Consider the following 18,068-nt stretch of genomic DNA (forward strand, 5'->3'; position numbering starts at 1 on the left):
TACAACCACAATTTTTGCAACAATCAGCATTCGAGTTCCTTGAAGTCAAGGTCAAGCCATCACAATGAAAGCATCAATACCTTCTCAATCTCACATATTGGCACCGCTTGGCACGATGAGCACCTCATTGTAGTCTTCCAGCATATGTTTTGGTCTTGTTGAGGAGTTGCCAAAAAGTTCTTATGAAATGTTTACCGTGGCTCCTCTTTTCCCACCAGTATGATGCTTTTGATTTATTGAACCTCCAGATGGTAGATTGGAATATTTTTGTCATAGATGAGGGCATATGATTTTCCAAATGTGCCATGAGTTGCCAACACCACTCAACATCAACCATGTTCGTCGATTATTATCCTTGCTCGAGCAATCGAAGGGCTTCTGACTTCATTCGTTCCCTTTCTTCGATTTCTACATTCATCTCTACTTCCCCTTCTTGTGTCAACTCAAGGTCTGCTTCCATTGTGACATCATCCATTCGCATTTGAGTCCCGTCATCTATAAATGGTAATGACCCACATAGGGATGTTATATGCCTCTCAATTATTACTCGAATTCGAAGTAAATGCTTACGCTTACTTGCAAGGTTTTGGCAATCACAATAAGTGCATTCGAGCAAGACATTGTACCATAGAATGAGAGTGGTCATGCTCAATATGTTATAAACCAATATTGTGGATGACACCAATATCGTGCCTCATCCACAATATGCATTGTGTTGTTATCAATCACAACCCTTTCTAGTATGTGAAGTGCTCGTACCTCAATTTGAACGCAAAATACCTGGGGAAACAATGCATCAAGGGATCCCCATCATCCTCGGTTTCAGATGCCTTAAACTCATTGTCTTCATCGGATGTAATTGGAATTGTGGAATATGATAACGTTTCCTCTATTTCATCTTCTGACATGGCAAATATGAAATCAATATCTCCCGACATTATCGGAATATTTATGTATGAAATTTATCACAATTATGAAGATGCAGCAAGTATGAACTATCTATTGTAATGAAAACTTAGGGCAAAAATGTAAGTACAATGAACAAATATGAAGTGGACTACTTGTAATGATTGTTTATGATCATTGAAACGTGATCATTACATGTAGTTGGCCGACTTCTTTAATTTTGGACAGGCTACTCTTTAATGATTCAGACGAAGTTGCGAATTGTCTTCAAGTCAGGTTAGTCATTAGTGACTTCGAGTTAGGCTACTGCCTTAAGCTGGGCTACTCATTAGTGTCTTCCCATCGGGCTATTGCCTTGAGCCGGTCTACTAGCCAACATGGGGGTATTTAACATATGCCCCAAAAATAGGCACATTTTGACAATTATGAACTCTTACCAACATGCAACTTTTTCAAATCACTCAATGCATGCATCCACAAGAATCTAAACTCTAATATCAAATCTCAACAACATTTTATCCATCCAAGTTTTACCCAACCCAACATTGCTACAAGCTACACAACAACATTTAAATTTTAAGTCGAGCTAATGCATTGAGTAAAGTTACTAAAACCAGTTGAGTCAAGTTATTAAGATAAGCCAAGCAAGTGTGATTTGAAGTGTCACGTTACTTACGTTACAAAAAGCCAGATTTATAATGGCACATCGCACTCACCCTTGAAAATGCAACTTGCACCATCTACAACTGCGACTCCCTCACCAACCCTTATTATGATTTGGTGGCAAATAGACACATCAAGTATATGCATGTCTATTTTGCAAGATTTAGGTACACGTTTGCTACTATTATATATTATCTTGTAAGATTATAATTTTGCCATTATGTGTAAAGAGTAATAATTTTTACTAAGAATGGCAATTCCCTAGTTTTAGTGTAGTGTTATAACTTTTGGATTTGACATTCGCCCTGATTTGACGCCCAAAATAAACATTTGCAACTCTTTGACAAATGCTCCTATCAAACTGCATTCAAAAGATGCATAATTTGCTACTTTCTTTTAGTCCCACAGAAACCATCTCAACCCTTTGGTAAATGCTTCTAATCAAATTTAGCTGCTGCTAGAAACTGGCCATCAAATTTATACAAGGCCATTAGAAAGGGCCATCATAATTGTGCCATAACAAAATAGCAGTCGAATTTATACAATTTAATTAGTTTGGTGCCAAAATAGCAGTCATATTTATACAGTTTAACTAATGTGGAAGTCAAATTTTTCAGTTCGAAGTGTGCATATCTGACAGCAGTGGGGCAGAGAATCAGCACCACAGTCAATGACCATGGTGTGCCCTCATTCTTTAGGTAGCAAAATGTTGCTCACAATATCCTATTTTTCTTGAATGTGAAGAACATGTACTCGTGAAAACTTTCACAAATTTTCTCCGACACTAATGTCACCTCATGACCAGCCTTATGGCCGTCATTTCAATATGTCAAGATCAATATAAACATTTGTCAGCACTTTTTGGTGGTGAAGTTTCAATGATGTGGCCTGCATGATGATGGACAACATAATAGATCCTACACCTCTAGCTTTAAGCGATTAAAAAGCACAAGGAAATTCTTTTCAGGAACAGAATAAACAAAGCCGAGCTCTGCTCCATTTAGACTACCAAATCCCTGCACAGTAAAGTGTAAAAACAATATAAAAATCCCATTGCTCTTTGATAGGCCACGAAAGACACAAATGACTTTCTTTCTCCTTTTTCTAGAGAACATAGCTGTGTATTAACTGTATAAAAAGTGCACTAGAATTGCCATTTGCTGGGTTTTGAAATGCGGAGGATTTGTATCATTTGAAGTTCAAACGTACCTTCCCATCAAAAAGCAGCAATTCACCATCAACCCATTGAGGATTCTTAAATCCAGGTTCTGCTAGTCTTCCCTGCCCTTTGTATCTTGCAATCTTAAAAAGGGACAAGTAAATAAAACAGCTGAATAAGACAGAAAGCAAAGAATGCCCCATACTAGAATCGGAGAGTATAATATCTTAAATTTATACCAATCCCAGTTCCTCTGGAAAGAGTCCCCGGTGAGGTAGCCTATTTTCTTTACCAATCTTGGCCCGAAATGTTACCTACACACTCCATGCATTACCCTAATCAAGGACTAATGATAAGGTGAAGAAAACAAAGTTATAGATTTAGGGATGGAAATTTGGCATACCTGACCTGCTGGCACATTCATGTCTCCTGTAAGCTTAACCGCTTCAACAAATTCTACAAACTCCATCCTTTTGTCTGAATTTGTTTCGTCTGTTTCTCCATGCCAATTGCCATACTTCCTCTTTAATTGGACCAACTCCGATGTATATGGCCCAAAAGCACCGATATATAGACCTTTATGTAACAAAGAAAAGCATTCAAAATCGTCCACTCACATATCAATTGAAGGACTGCATTTTAAGAATTATTGTCATCAACAAAACCTGCCCATAGAATGGGGAAGAAGTAAATGTGCTTATGTAAAGGCCTAAATCCAAGCCTGATTTGAGTGCCTATATGTGATTTGTGCATGGATAACAAACATTGCCTATAAGCAAATAAACATAAGTCACCAGCCTCTCATTAAGTTTATCAATACAAGGCAAAATCTCATATAAAGCAAATCGAATATAAGCCAACAATGCCCCATGAGACGAATCGAATATCAGTTTCCTTTAATAGCAACAGATAAATCACACCGAAACACCATATGAGTTTGCAGCACATATGCAATGATTTCATCCTCATGAATCATGATCTTGTTACATATTGACTTGTGCAGGCATGTGGACAACCATGTGCAATGCTGAGATATTTCCTTAGGAGGAGGCAACATTAGGTGGTGCATATGCATCCTAGTGACATTGTCACATGCCAAATCATGCAGGCATGCAGACAATCATATGTAATGCAAAGACAGCCCTTAGAAGGATAAGTTGGTGTTAGGTACATGTCCATATGCCCCTGCATGAGATTTCTCTTCCCTTCTTTCCATCGCCACTTATGGCTCTGAATGACCTAGGAGAGTGCCTAGTGTCAGTTCTGATTAGCTTAGTGCAACCAGAATGCCAGCAGTTATGATATTTGGAGACCCATATCGAAGGTTATATCCCATGGTCTATCTCTTTGAAATGGATTTTGAGTGAGACAACCAGGGAGATAATTGTTTGAGCTTGTATCCGGCGGGAAAATTTCAAGTTCAGTGGTGACGGAGAAGGTTGCACTTAGTTCCACCAATCCTAACTCTATAGGCTCCATCAGTTCTCTCTTCCTCTAGTACCAGCCAGCAGGGATATAAAAGTTAATCCAAACCTAATTGGATATTTTCATATTCCTAATTATGAGAACTGAAACATCCAGCACGCAAAACATCTATTTCTAAATATTTAAAACCACAAAGTCACATGGAACATCTGGATCCACAGTACTGAGTAATCTTCATCTATAAAACTTGAAACGCATGACTTTGATGAACTTTAAAAGAAAAAAAAAGGTATGATAGAATTAGCTTGTTAATATTTGTTAACATGTTCCCCATCGAGAATATTCATAATATTTGCAGAGAATAAGTCATGAAAAATGTAAACCACCATTTGTTTTGTTAAATATTTTTAAATAAAAAATAAGACAAATAGTAAAATAAGTCTATTAGAGTAGACGTGGAATAAATGAACATTAGAAAGACGAAATGAATGTGCAATAAATAGAGAAATATGTTTATTAGAGTAGTGCAATAAATGAATGTTACAAATAAGTTCAAGAGGAGGCCTGAACTCATGATAATTGACTTATAAAACCAATGATCAAACCAACTGAACTCTAAACAACCTTCAACTTATAAGACCAATGCTCTAACCAATGTCAAAAAAATGCAGTGAATATTTCTATAAATATTCACACTTGAATGCATACCTGAGGCATTCGTGAAAAATGCCTCACGAATACAAATATTTCAATCTATGATCAGTACTATAGTTGCAGTGAATAAAACCAATGTCTGTCTAGATCATCACAAAAGAATGCATTGAATCTATAAGTATAAAAGAACTTATAATATTATTGTTTTCTCCCAATTCTCTGCATAATTCTCAAGTTAATGGTACATCCATATGGTGCAATTACCATGTACTCTTAGAATTCATTCAAAAATTCCTCCAACAATAAAAATAATGAGAGTTGACAGTTGAGTATTAAGAGGGAGAGATGTAACCTGTCAGTGCATCTGCATTAGAGTTTGTCAAATCAATACGATGAAAAGCAGTACACTTGGAAAGTCCCCGTTGTCTTTGCACTTGATTAACTGCAAGCTTCAGGAGCTCTTCTAAATCTTTAGATACCTAGGGATAAGAAATTATTTGAATTTCCATCTAGTCTTTCCATATACACTCATAATCTAATCAACAATGTTTGTCTAGTAGATGTCGATGCAAGCCACTCCAAAGGAACATTTAACTGAGCATAATTCTGCTATAAAGCACGCAAAACCACGAAATTATACGAGGGAAGCTTTGAAAATCAGCTGTTATATGGAGGAAGAACAAACTGAAGCAATATTGCATTTGTAATACAAGGGCAATACAGCTTTAGCATCTTTATGTATCACCACTGCATGGTGTACATACTGGAATGTTCGTGTTCCAATTATATATATGTAATTTCTGCTTTTGGTATCTTTCCTACTAAATTCAAAATAATTGATGATGGTTTCATGGTCAAGTTGATGAAGTGAAGGACTAGTTTTAATGCACACATAATGAGCACATGATACAAGCCTGTGAAATAGTGTCATTCATACCAGGACATAATCTTATGACATAAGAAAATGAAGACATTTGGAGCATAGAAAGCTAAAGGCAAACCGAAATGTACAACTATCAGAGTATATTATAGAAAAACATCTTATAGTGTAGAGACAAATTCCTTCAGATTTCGTCCTCCATACCTTAACCGAAATCTTCTGACCGTTCGAAATTGTTTCCAAAGTCTCCGAATCCACATTGATTGAAGTTTGCTTGACCACAGTAGTATCATTGGGCGTTTGTTCACTTTCAGTATCTTCAATATGGAAGAGAAATGAATCTCTATCACGAAACTCAATTTTCGCAGGTATCCTTGTGGGTTTTTGAGGAAGCTTTTCATCAATAACTTTTTGGCCTATCAACCTTCTCGGGAGCTTCCTTGGTAAATTCTGTTTTGATATACCACTTTCTCCAGCTTTAAGTTGTGCTTCTTGGAAAGCATCTTCAGTTGAAACCTCACTATTATTACCTGTACTACTTCCTTCTCCCTCCATTTCTACCTCCTCAAAGATTTGTTCTAGAATCTTGGGAATATCCTCCCCATTTTGTTTGATTACTCTATAGACTTTTAATTTGACATCAGGTATTCTTTCTTTAAGGAAACTTATGATGCTTCTTAGTTTCTCTGTTGAGACTGTTGCATCTTCTTGCTTTTCTTTCTCATCTCCAAATGCTTCAATAAGATCCTTTGATTTCCCACTTTCATCTGAAGCATTCACATCCACTACGTTGACGTGAATAGCGGTTTCAATACCATTACGCGACTCGCTTGCACCTCGTTGTAAATATACTGCCTGTCATCAACCAAGGAAAAAGGATCAAAATCTACAATACTTAGCAGTGAAACTCGCCAGCCACTCATTAGAACCACTAATAGAGAGCTTTATCCTCCAATCCAATTACCTGTATTGTTTCTTTATTTTGCATTTTTATTTATTTATGATACTCACACCAGGGCAAGCAGTTTCTCTACTTTCAGAAATTGACCTCTTTTAGATTAACAGTCATGTGTATTGCCCAAAGTTTTTTCTTTAGGTCAACTAATTAGGAAAAGTCCTATGAACATCAAGATAACTTGGATATGACCTAGGTCCCTGACCTCATAGAGGTCTATGCAATGTGGATAAGTTAAGGCAGTGATGCTTCACCCCTACTTCCGACCTTCATTTTCAATTATTTTCATGACCTTGTGAATGCTAACCTGCTGATGGTAACCTCTGGAATCCTTCCTTACAAACACCTCGAACAACGAAGCACCAGGAAATGCAGTTACTAGTTGCCTGAGGGGGCAACCACAAACTGTCAACAAGAGTCATCTCAATATAGTTAAGTGAATGATTAAAGTATAGCATAAAATTATAAGAGAAGCAATTTGCCTTGCTGTGTAGGATTTTGCTATGAATCTTCCATATGCAGAACTTATGTTGATAATCCGACCATATGGGTCATTTTCCCCTTCTGCTAAGCCTATCCACCATCCTATCTGCAAGATCATATGGTTGAGCTAAAAGAGTAAAGGTTGGCTTTTTCTTCTTCAATTCAACAAAGTTAATGTCTCTATGTACACAAAAATTGATCATTTAAGAGCCACAATTACGATATCTCAGAATTGCATTGCTTACCAATCCAGCAGCAGCTTCATCTCTAAGCCTAGTAGCTTGTTCATAGTTTTCATCCTCAAGTGCTTTCTGAACCACGAAAGCGCATTTTATGGTAACAAGACTTTCACTTCAAATCAAATCAGAGATATCACAGATTACCTTTAATCCAGTAAGAACCTCGGACACAGGATCTTCATTGTTTGCTTCTGTAAGAACTACTTTCAGCCGAGCAGCCTCTTGAAAATCTTCATCATCAATTGCATCCTCAAGTTTGAACTGATGGGAAAACACACAGATGTCAGAATTCTTCATTCAAGGATAAGCACGATTATGGACAACATTACAAGAATACCCATAAAACCTGAATTATTAGGGTAGAGAATCATGATTCACCCATCAGCCTTTAAATCGTCACAGCGCTTCATCCTGTCTAAACAGCCCCATGTGTAGACCTACAGTTTCATGGTTACGCATAAGCGGCTAGGTACCCTTCAGTTAGGTATTTTCTGTATAGCTACTCTCGGCATAGATCTAGGGCTTCCTGGCTATTTATAAGGGCTACCAAGTGTGCACTTGACCCATTATTTCATAGTAGACATCCATGTACCCAAACAGAATTTGGATAGCTAGGATCTCAACACAGAACTAGGGATGTATGTATAAACCATTAGATGTCAATATGCAAGAGATTCACCTTAAATTGGCTATTCGGACCATAGAACTCGGTTTATGAGCATAAAAACTTAATTTACTTAGTATAAATAGGGTATGTCACATATTTTCCACCTTTTCTTCCTTCACGCAATGATGATGATGAAGCAAGAATATGCAGTGAGAGCTCCAAGAGTGCCTCTTCCCACAATAATAGCCTACTGCAAATATATTTTGATGAGCTTCTCAGAGGATGAATTCATGTGGTCTCACAACTACACACCCCATACTGTTCACAAAGCAATAGGCCAACTCAGAGTTTCGTCCCACCAGCTAGAGATTGAAGCAGGACAAGCACTTCGTTACTTATGTGAAGAAGAAGAAGAAGAAGAAGAAGAAACACTTTTGTGCCATTTCCAGCCAGCTAGCTATGGGCCCGATTTCAGCTCAAACCGAACCATTAAGCCATGGTTTAACAGTTTGTCAGTTCCAAAATAATTTAAAAGGCGCAGTTATAGTTCCGTTTGGTTCTAAAACTCGACTTTATCAGTTTATAGGTTTAAGTGGTTTGGCTTAAAGGTTTTTTGGTTAACTTTTTTTTGTCCTTAATGGTTTATTAATTTAATTGTTTAATTCATGTTTCTTTATTTAATTATTTTTACTTAAATGCTTATTTAATTTAAGGTATTTTTGTTTATTTAGTTTTTTAATTAGTTTGACTTAAATGGTTAGATTTAATTTTTTTATTAAATGGTTCGGTTTGATTTCAACTTTTTCCAAAACAGTTTTGATTTAAATGGTTTAGTTTAGCTTTTCTTAAATCGTTTGGTTTAAATGTCTTGAGAGTTCATAAAAAGTTTGGTTTGGTTTTTGTTTTATATAAATGGTTCGGTTCGGTTCAGTTTCAAGGCAAAGAAACCGAACTGAAATCGAAACCGAACCAACCCATAGCTACAGCAAGTAAGCAAATCACAGGAGTGCACAACACATTTCATTGAGCACAACACCCTCCAACATTTGATGGCAAGGTCTAGCACACATCAGTTGGCCAAGCTTATTCAAGGTATAGAGACATTGGGAATCAACCCTTAAATTCACAGCACAAAAACAATCACGCAAAGAAAACTTGGTCCATTGGTCAATCCACATTCCAAAGAAAACAGTCACGAAAGAGCAAGGGAATGTTCGTGAAAAGGATGGCTGTGAGTGCCGGGATATAAGGCCATGTCAAAGCATCTCGATGAAACCCAGATGCTAACGATGTGGTTAAAATCTTCGCCTCACTCCACAACACCAATGCACATCAGACATCATGTTCCCTCACCACCAGTAATCCCATAGTGGTTATGATCTTCCTGCTCAATAAAACGTCTCAAGAATCATTACCAATTGCAAATGCACCTCAACCGCGAAGATCATTATCATGAATCTTTGGGAAAGCTACAGCTTTTACTTTCTTTGTATGAATAACCTGAAGCTACTCATATGTGTACCTTGTAAAGGAGAAACAGAGAATGAGGAACACTTTGTGTCCAGATGCACATCAAAGAGAAGTATGCCACACCTTTCTCTGATATGGACATACATCTATCCTATGTGTTGCGTAGTGTGATAGGGCAGTTGCGAACTTCATCACATCTGCTACAGATTGAGGTAGGCAGATATACACGACTACCTCTAGAAGAGAGAATTTGCTAATTGTGTCATCAAGGAGTGGAATCTGAGGAACACTATGTTTGTCATTGTAGTGTCTTTTATGAAATCAGAGGGAGATACCATTGCCTCTTTAAACAAGGCTTTGGCCCACTACGCAAGGTAATGGAATATGAGGACAACGATGCCTAGGACTTTTCTTACTAGAGCTCAAGAGACATCAGGAGAAGTTGTTGAAGAATACAGCCACACAAGCTCATCCACAAAGAACAATCACAACTTTCTTTAGCCCCATCACTCCTACTAATGCTACAAGCCCATCACGGGATACACAAATGGGCTCCAGACCAGGACATAACAAAGGGGTTACAATTGATCGGGCAATAGCAATTTGCCATGCACATAGGCCCCGGTCCCATGGACCACAACCTCGACACCCTTGTCATCGACAGATAAAAGCCATTATCTCCCGCCGTCGTAGGTGCTTCTCTCACTTTGGAGACATTTCCATTCTGGATCGACCTATGCTAGAGATCTTTCAAAGACAAAAGCTACAATATACCTAGTTTGAGAATCTCACATGTGCCAAAAACCAGATTCCCTCATTTCTTCTCTTTTCATCTTATTTACTTTCATATTTATTGTGTAATATTTATTTTATTTTGATTTGTTCTCAAAGACGAGACAACACTCAAGATGTAATCTCTTATTTGGTCTTATAGACCATTTTGGCCTCTTAAAAGACGTTAATATATCTTTCTTTCTGAATACAAAACCCATCAACAAATGATGGAGAAGATTGTCCTTCCCTTTGGCCAATTCTTGCTCAAGCGTCAGATGCATCAGGGGGAATCAACCATTAAATTAGTACATGGGACAAAGGCAATAACAGATCGTTGACTTATTCATCGGCTTGCACCTCCACCACCAACATTTCCACAATTCACCACACAGGTAGCAGATGAATGGCCATGAACAAAAACCCCAGGGTACAAGTTGATATCAATATACAACACCCCACTGCCCTACATATAAAGCATCTATTATGTATTGTATTTGCATGACCATAATGGTCATTGTATTTGCATGACCATAATGGTCATTGTACTTTGTGATCTAAAAGAAATCTTTCTCCCACAATAAGGAAATCTAATTTAGTGGAGTTAGCTATATGTATCTAACCTTACAAGAAAGGATGCTGGTTTTATATATCTTCTATGTATAGATAGAGAAGTCCATCTCCATCAATATAAAAAACTATCCCTTGTGTAAATTTAACACAACGTAGGTTTCTACATCATGTGAACCATCTGAAGGATATAGAGTCGCATTGCCCAAGATCAAGCAAAATCTTTTGGGTTTCACTACAGAAGACATAGGTGCCAAACTGCACTATCCTATAAGAGCATTCCTGGGATCAACTCATGTTTTACCTTTCCAAAACATGCATTTATTTTGTACATTGTATCCTACGAATCAATTGTACCAATGATCCCCATATCATTGTACTTGGATCAAAGTCTAGATGTATGGGGCAGCTACCTAGTTTAGGTACAGTTTAACAGTGCTTTAGACCTACAAGGCACTGTACTATTCATACGGATGTAACTTTGGTCTCATTGATCAGTTCCTTGAAGGCGTTAATGTAATGTTTCGTTTCTTTTCTTTTTTCTCCCATGTTTTCATGACACGAGCATGTTGCTTCTTACCATCATATGGGACATGGTAGAATCTCGTGCAAGCAAATAGGCCTTCTCTTTGTATTCACTTGGATGGAGATCCATATCTCTGGCATTCCTTCTCTAATGATTACACTCTTGAAGCACTAAATTATTTTTAAAATGTCCTAACTCATCACAAAGTAACATTAGGCAATGTGAGGTCGACCATACCTTAAGAATGGAAGCTAAACTTTCTTGTTCTTCAAGATAATCGAAATGCCTCTTCCATCTCTCCCAGTTCCATTCTTCATCTACCGCTGTCTGAATCTCAGATGTACCCGAATCTACTTTACTTTCTCTTCCTTTTTCTTCTTCTTTCTGCTCTGCTGGCTGAGGCTTTATATACCTATCAAGATAGTCCATAATTCTCTTACTAGCAGTAGAGAAAATATGATGAAATGGGTCTTTCAACCGAGCCAAGATTTCCTGCAAGAATTTAATATCATTTACAAAAACCTTATCTGAAGAAGAGGGGGAGGAAGGGGAAGAGAAAGAAATAGCATCAGAGCTAGGATTTCTATCTATGGAGATTGAGGATTTTTCCTCTGAAGAAGAAGAAGAAGGAATGTCTTGCGGACGATTAACAGAGAAAAACACGGAAACGGGTCTGTGTCTCTGAGGTGGACAAGTGTATCTGCGAGGTCTTAAGGATGTCCGGCGTCTGAAATCGAAGCTATGGAGCTTCAAAGTGAGCTTGGAAGAGGAGGAACAAGAAGAAGCGGAGGTATAGTCGTGTAAAGGGAAAGAAGAAGGCCACAGAGAAGACATATCTCAGAGAGAAGGAACTCTGTGAGGCAGAAGAAGAAGAAGAAGAAAAAGAAGAAACCCTAAACCCTAGATATGGCGTCCCACCATTATGATCATCTTCATCTTCATCTTCATCTTCATCTTCATCTTCATCATCATCATGGAGAAAGCAGGAGAACAGAGAGCCTTACACACACGATGGGATTTTCTTTTTTATTTTTTATTTTTTATTTTTTTTCCATCATTATTTGAAATATTTATATTAGCTAAAATGGCCTTTTTGCTTTTCTGGCTTTTCTGGCTTTTGGCTTTTTGGTTCTTCCTTCTTGCTTTTCTGGCTTTTCTGGCTTTTATGATTTGCGTCATAGTATATGAACCATACGTATATTCGCATTCGAGGCTTTTCAACCATTCGAGTATGGAAAACACCCTCGACGTATGGTAAAATACCATACTTTTGTAACCATTACATATTTATTATAAGGTAAATTTTTTTTTACGGTAAAAATTGTAATTAAAAAAAACACATAAGAATGTTTTGATAACATGCGCATTCGTTTTCATTCGTATGAAACGAACTTTTGACAATGCATTCGAGTATATTGCATACTATGATTTGCGTTTCTGGGTTTTTGCTTTACAATCGGCAACAGTTCGAACCTCTAAACTGCGGTTTAATGGTTTCAACGGTTCGGTTCGGTTTCAATAGCAAAAACCTGTGGTTTAAACGGTTTATCGGTTTTTTTTTATTTAAAAAATTCTAAAAAAAATTTTAAATTGTTTTTAAACAATCTTTTCATTTTTAGACCTTATTCTCACATTTTAGGAACATCTTTAAAATTTTAAATATTTTTAAAAATGAAATATTATAAATTTTTGAAAATTAAAAATTTGACATATTTTGAAAACCGAAACCGAACCATGAAACCGCAGTTTTTACGGTTTGAAAAATGTTTAACGGCTTCGTGGTTCGGTTCTATTTGGTTCAGGTTTCAAAAAAATTTAACGGTTCAGTTTGGACCCTCTCAAACCAAACTGAACCGTTGCCGATTGTTACTTTTGCTCTCTCCATGCACAATGGAATTTCCCATCTCTTTTTTCCTCACTATTTGAATATACATAGCTAAAATGCCTTGTTGCTTCTTGCTTTCTATTTTCTAGCTTTTTCGCTTTTTGCTTTTTGCCTTTTCACCTTCTACGACGAGCTCTTTTGAGAAAGTAGTGCATAGAGATCATGGTAGAACTTTCTAGAAATTGCCGAAATAACCCTAAGAGTTGTTGGGGCTTGCCTGTCGGCCATTGCCTCCTCTCTTCCCTTGCAATGATTTCCATCAATGCCCATCTTTTGGGCATTTGTGATCCACTTGCTCTATATGAAATAGTGATGTCGGCTTCATTGAAAAAACCATTAGCTATTCAGAAAGGTTTAGGATGTGGGGGTTCCCCCTTAACTTCTCTTTGTATGCCTTCCCGATAAAGCATCATTATTGCCTAATTGTAAAAGACTACAACAAGTGTGATTTCCAAATGCATGAATTTCAAAACTCGAGACATCTCGGATTATAACAGCAAATAAATTCCATAAACCTTTTGATTCATTATGTTGTAGCCAATATCTACGCTTGTCTTCACCACTTTTGAAACCAATGTGTGATGCAATAGCGTGTGCTTTCACAACATTCTTAACATCAAGTATTCAATCAAAACGATGTTTCCTTTGGCCAAATCCATCACCAATTTTAGAAACAAAAAAGTTGTTTAATATAGCAATTGGAATTGCTATAGTAGTAAGGACTATTTTATCATGTCAAGCCTTGAATAGTGACTATTTTAAAACAAGAATTCAAAGAGGATTTGAATTTGAATGGAAATAAAAGATGTGTACACGTGAAGCAAGAACTCAACAATTCTCATCCATTTGTGCAAATGGTGCTCCAAAATATGTGGTGGTGCTTATATGCAAGAATGGTGTTCAATTTGGTGTTGTGCTGCTATATGGATTTGAAAGTGGTGCCAAAATCTTTTGTCCTCCCTTTTTTGTTGTCAATTTTTTTGTATGTTTAGGACATTCTAACAATCTCTATGAAGTTAAGGGTCTTCTACCAATTATGAACATAGATAGGGGTATTTTCACAAATAACCCTATAATATAACTAAGTTTGTGTACAAGGACTAGGAGTGTTATCCACCTTATTGATTCACCAACCATAGTTGGGCATTTTATAATGAATATATATTTGATCATTGAGATATGTACATAGAAATCATGCAATTTTCAAAGAGCTCAAGTTCTAGATATCTAGCTCTTAAACATGTCACACTCCTATCAAGAGAAAACAGTTGCTACGACAATATATTTGATGAATCATTGTCTTACTATAGTAATACATGATGTGAATCCACGTGAGCATTGCTATGGGGATGAATTTACGTACAAGTACATTTATGTATCCATCATTGTATTCACAAACCCTCATGAACTCATTGCTACTTTAAAAAAAAAAAGTATAATTTATATTTCAATTATCTTCTATAAAATCCTTGTTTAAGTTTCTTGTGATGAAGCAAGAATCACGTCATAATTTTCGGTTCAAAAATATGGGCTTGGGTAACAAAGGTACGAAATTTTGACAAGATCGGCGTAGAATGAACCACCGAACCATCTTGTTGGAAAACTTGTCACGTTAATATGAAGGCGTCACCACGAGGGTCATGTCGGGTTTTTTCAAATCTTGATTCCGACCATCGAGCTAGAATTTGCATCTACCCGTAAATTTCGGGCGGTTGGAGTCGAACTCGCTACGTCAACCAAAATCGACATCCTGTCCACTAGACGGCACCTAAGGACAAGAGTTGGACCCAATTATTGTAAAACTGCATCTCTCCACGAGGGAGGGAGGGAGGGGTATATTTTATACCTAAAATTAAATTAAATTAAATTAAACCAAATATTTTAAAATAAAAATAAAAACATTAATAATAAATAGTATTACTATTAAAAACAAAAATAATAATAAGTAATAACAACAATGATAATGATTATTATTGTTACTATGGGAGGAACTCGAACGCGCCTTCGTTCATGTCCTCTACTTGAACACAACTACATTAGAACTCTACTCGAACATGTTGCCCGCCACATGTGTCGTCCTTAGCCACTAGTCGACCACCACCGTCCATTTACACCACTTGTCACTACTTCTATCTTGGCCTTGAACTTCTCCAAGGAACCATCAACTGTATACTTTACTTTCCATATCCACTTGGTGCCTATCACCTTCTTCTTTGTTGGTCTTTCCAACAACTCCTACTATCTTTATGATGTTGTTGTATCTTGACAACATCATCTCATTTCACTTAAAGTCAGACATGGCTTCCTCCACCGAGGTTTGACTTATAGAGCCTATGATGTTGAGTACCATATATGTGTCAGCAATGTGGCCAAAGGTTGTTTGTTGCGCCTCTATTCTTCTTTGTTTTTGTAAACAATTGGTTGGAGTTTAGGGAAACTCAACTTGAGGATTATGATCATCAAATAGCTTTTGAACCCACTAATGTATTTTTTTTGCATGTGCCATTGCAACATGTTGAACTAACAAGTCATCGCCATTAAGTGAATCAACTTCCTTTCTTGGACAATGTGTCAAGAGTGGGTGGAATACGATTGATGATATAATAGTAGAACCCCTATTCTCAACTCGATGTTGTAAGAATCTAAATTAATGTTAAGAACAATTCAAGAGAAAAAAAGGAATGAAGGGTGCTAGACCACCCAATCACCCCCTAACAAATGTGTGAGACAGATCCAAGTCCCTCATTGTCATGGGAGTTTGTGATCGATGTGTTAAACCATTGGGGTCATAAACAAGGAGAGATTGTAAAAGAAGAGAGCAAGACAAGCACAAATAAGATACCAATATAGTGTAGGATCAAAGATACATAAATTATCTCTATCAAACTCCAACTTGAACCCTTGGCTTTGATCTTGAGAGTTGAAAAACCATTGTTGATAACCTATATCTCGATTGATTAATTATTAGATGAATGTATTTTTCTTGATGCCTAGATGGGGCTTAGATGTTGATATTCCTTTTCTTTAAATAGGTGTTCGAGTAAGGGCGCATGTGATGTGCGAGTGCACATGATGAATGTGATGTGGGATTGCTACTTGGTGCACATATGTTGATGTGTGATGCATGACAACCATGTTCTTCATCAAAGTCATCATGCATGCAATGTTTTCTTTTTCCGATAAAAAATATGCTCCATTGGTATTAAAATTAATAATGCCAAAGGCAATGCACAAATTGTACATAATAGTTTCCACTCCATAATATATATCATCAAAAAAAGAACTAACTATCAACGATGGCATTTGGCAAGACTCGGCATTTGCCAACACCACCTTTGCTACAACAAGCTAGGATTCCATGAGACCATATATGTAGTACGAAGTGTGTGAAACCCATCTTCAATTGGCCCTTGTTATGGCCTCTAAAAACCTTTCATGTTGCAACCAACATTGGCTTAATGTGATTCTGCATATACTAAAGCTCTTCGATCTATCCATACTCAACATATAACCAAATTCCTACAGTTCAGGAGAATACATATCATGGTGGTAAGGTTGTTGCTATTTGTCAAATGTTTTATACGACAATATCTTCTTCAGCTGCAACAGATGAAGACACGAAAATAGTCCATGATGCATCTGCCGCTTGGGATAAAACGTGATGGGCCGCCTTGGACAGCCCATCTATCATCTCCCATATCGAAACGAGCATGTCCTTCATCTCCACTAACATTGAAAATGTACTTGTAATGAATCTCCCTAGAACAAGATGATCTATGTCCTCTTCACCTCAACAAGAATATATGGTTCGATCCCCCACCATCTTCACTCAACCTTATCGCAAAACAAAAATCTGCTTCGGTCGGTCCGCATCAACCATCTCGTTGCTTACCACCAAAGTCCTATAAAAATAACAACAAAAAGAGTCTCGTGTGTTTCTCATCCCCTCAAGATCTACTTCACTCATTAGCTTCATCCCCCACACCAACATACTCATCCTGCTCACAAAAACAGAAAACCAGCTTCATCATGTCCACGTCCACCATCTCGCTATCTCCGATTATCTCAGGATTTCTATCGACTCCCGCAAAAATCCTGTACTGACAACCAAAAATTAAGTCAAAAAATTTCCTGCTTTATCATAATACTCTGCTTCAGCCCCCACCACCTTGTACATTCCAAGAGCCTTCCTACATGCCGCAACCACCTCGTCCATGTTAACTCATGTTGTTTGTAGTAATAATGGTGCCGGTGGTAGGAACAACCATCGAGGTGGTACGTAATTCCACCTGACCTCAACACATGCATCTAACATTATAGGAATAGTTGACCAAACTTGACGAATTCTCCATCTTTTTCGAATAGTCATATTTCTAGAACCCTTATAACTGTCATAATCACCTTTAACCGTATGTACCAATAAGTTCCATAAAAGACTTTACCTAATCTACAACGTGAGTGTTTTCATCATTGTATAACTTGGAACACCTAGCTTTCCAAAAAACCCATAAAACCAACGAGGAGACAATCTGCCAAACATAACTCCGCAAGAAGAACTTGATCCCCTGTAAGGAGCTTGAAGTAGAATATACTTGAAAACTTCTTACATGCAAAGACAAGGAAGAATGATGATAATGATAAAAAACTCTTTGTTGATCCAACATTCCCCAAAAAACTGCACCCCATGTGAAAATAGTCGACCTATACTTACGACCTAGAAGCTTAAGAATTCGACACCAAAAACTTTTTGCCGCACATGACCGATTACTCACCGACCTCCTCAGCAAATCACCTATTGGCAATGCATAATGAATCATCAACCACCGAAAATGCAATATCTTATTCATGCATTTAATTGACCAAAACTGTTTCCAA

The 18,068-nt window shown here is 37.3% G+C and overlaps 1 protein-coding gene and 1 long non-coding RNA gene across 2 annotated transcripts; one reads left to right on the top strand and one right to left on the bottom strand.

The window, feature by feature from the left end:
- The first annotated feature begins 1,991 nt into the window (after nt 1-1,991).
- Nucleotides 1,992-2,318, top strand: LOC147864342 (uncharacterized). Its single transcript, XR_015529841.1, has 2 exons — nt 1,992-2,099; nt 2,140-2,318. It is a non-coding gene; the product is annotated as an uncharacterized LOC147864342 (long non-coding RNA).
- Nucleotides 2,139-12,274, bottom strand: LOC147864343 (protein EXECUTER 2, chloroplastic-like). Its single transcript, XM_087320103.1, has 11 exons — nt 11,546-12,274; nt 7,509-7,625; nt 7,371-7,436; nt 7,125-7,231; nt 6,950-7,028; nt 5,892-6,542; nt 5,160-5,286; nt 3,132-3,304; nt 2,968-3,042; nt 2,779-2,871; nt 2,139-2,585 (listed from the first exon to the last, which is right to left on the bottom strand). Exons 1-11 carry the CDS (start codon nt 12,140-12,142, stop codon nt 2,487-2,489), a joined length of 2,184 nt encoding a protein of 727 aa, XP_087176229.1. The 5' UTR covers nt 12,143-12,274; the 3' UTR covers nt 2,139-2,486.
- Nucleotides 12,275-18,068: the final 5,794 nt, after the last annotated feature.

The sequence above is a fragment of the Azolla caroliniana genome, unplaced genomic scaffold, assembly GCF_043228905.1.
Source record: "Azolla caroliniana isolate FFs.n. ecotype wild unplaced genomic scaffold, voAzoCaro1.0.p SCAF_5, whole genome shotgun sequence".
NCBI lineage: Eukaryota > Viridiplantae > Streptophyta > Polypodiopsida > Salviniales > Salviniaceae > Azolla > Azolla caroliniana.

Bases quoted from the DNA above. Each gene is read 5' to 3' on its own strand.
- LOC147864343 (XM_087320103.1), bottom strand. From the start codon at position 12,142: ATGTCTTCTCTGTGGCCTTCTTCTTTCCCTTTACACGACTATACCTCC. The intron at 7,626-11,545 runs GTATGGTCGACC...TTTTCCCATCAG, and splicing joins GTTTAGCTTCCATTCTTAAG to TTCAAACTTGAGGATGCAAT. The intron at 7,232-7,370 runs GTAAGCAATGCA...ATGATCTTGCAG, and splicing joins ATGAAGCTGCTGCTGGATTG to ATAGGATGGTGGATAGGCTT.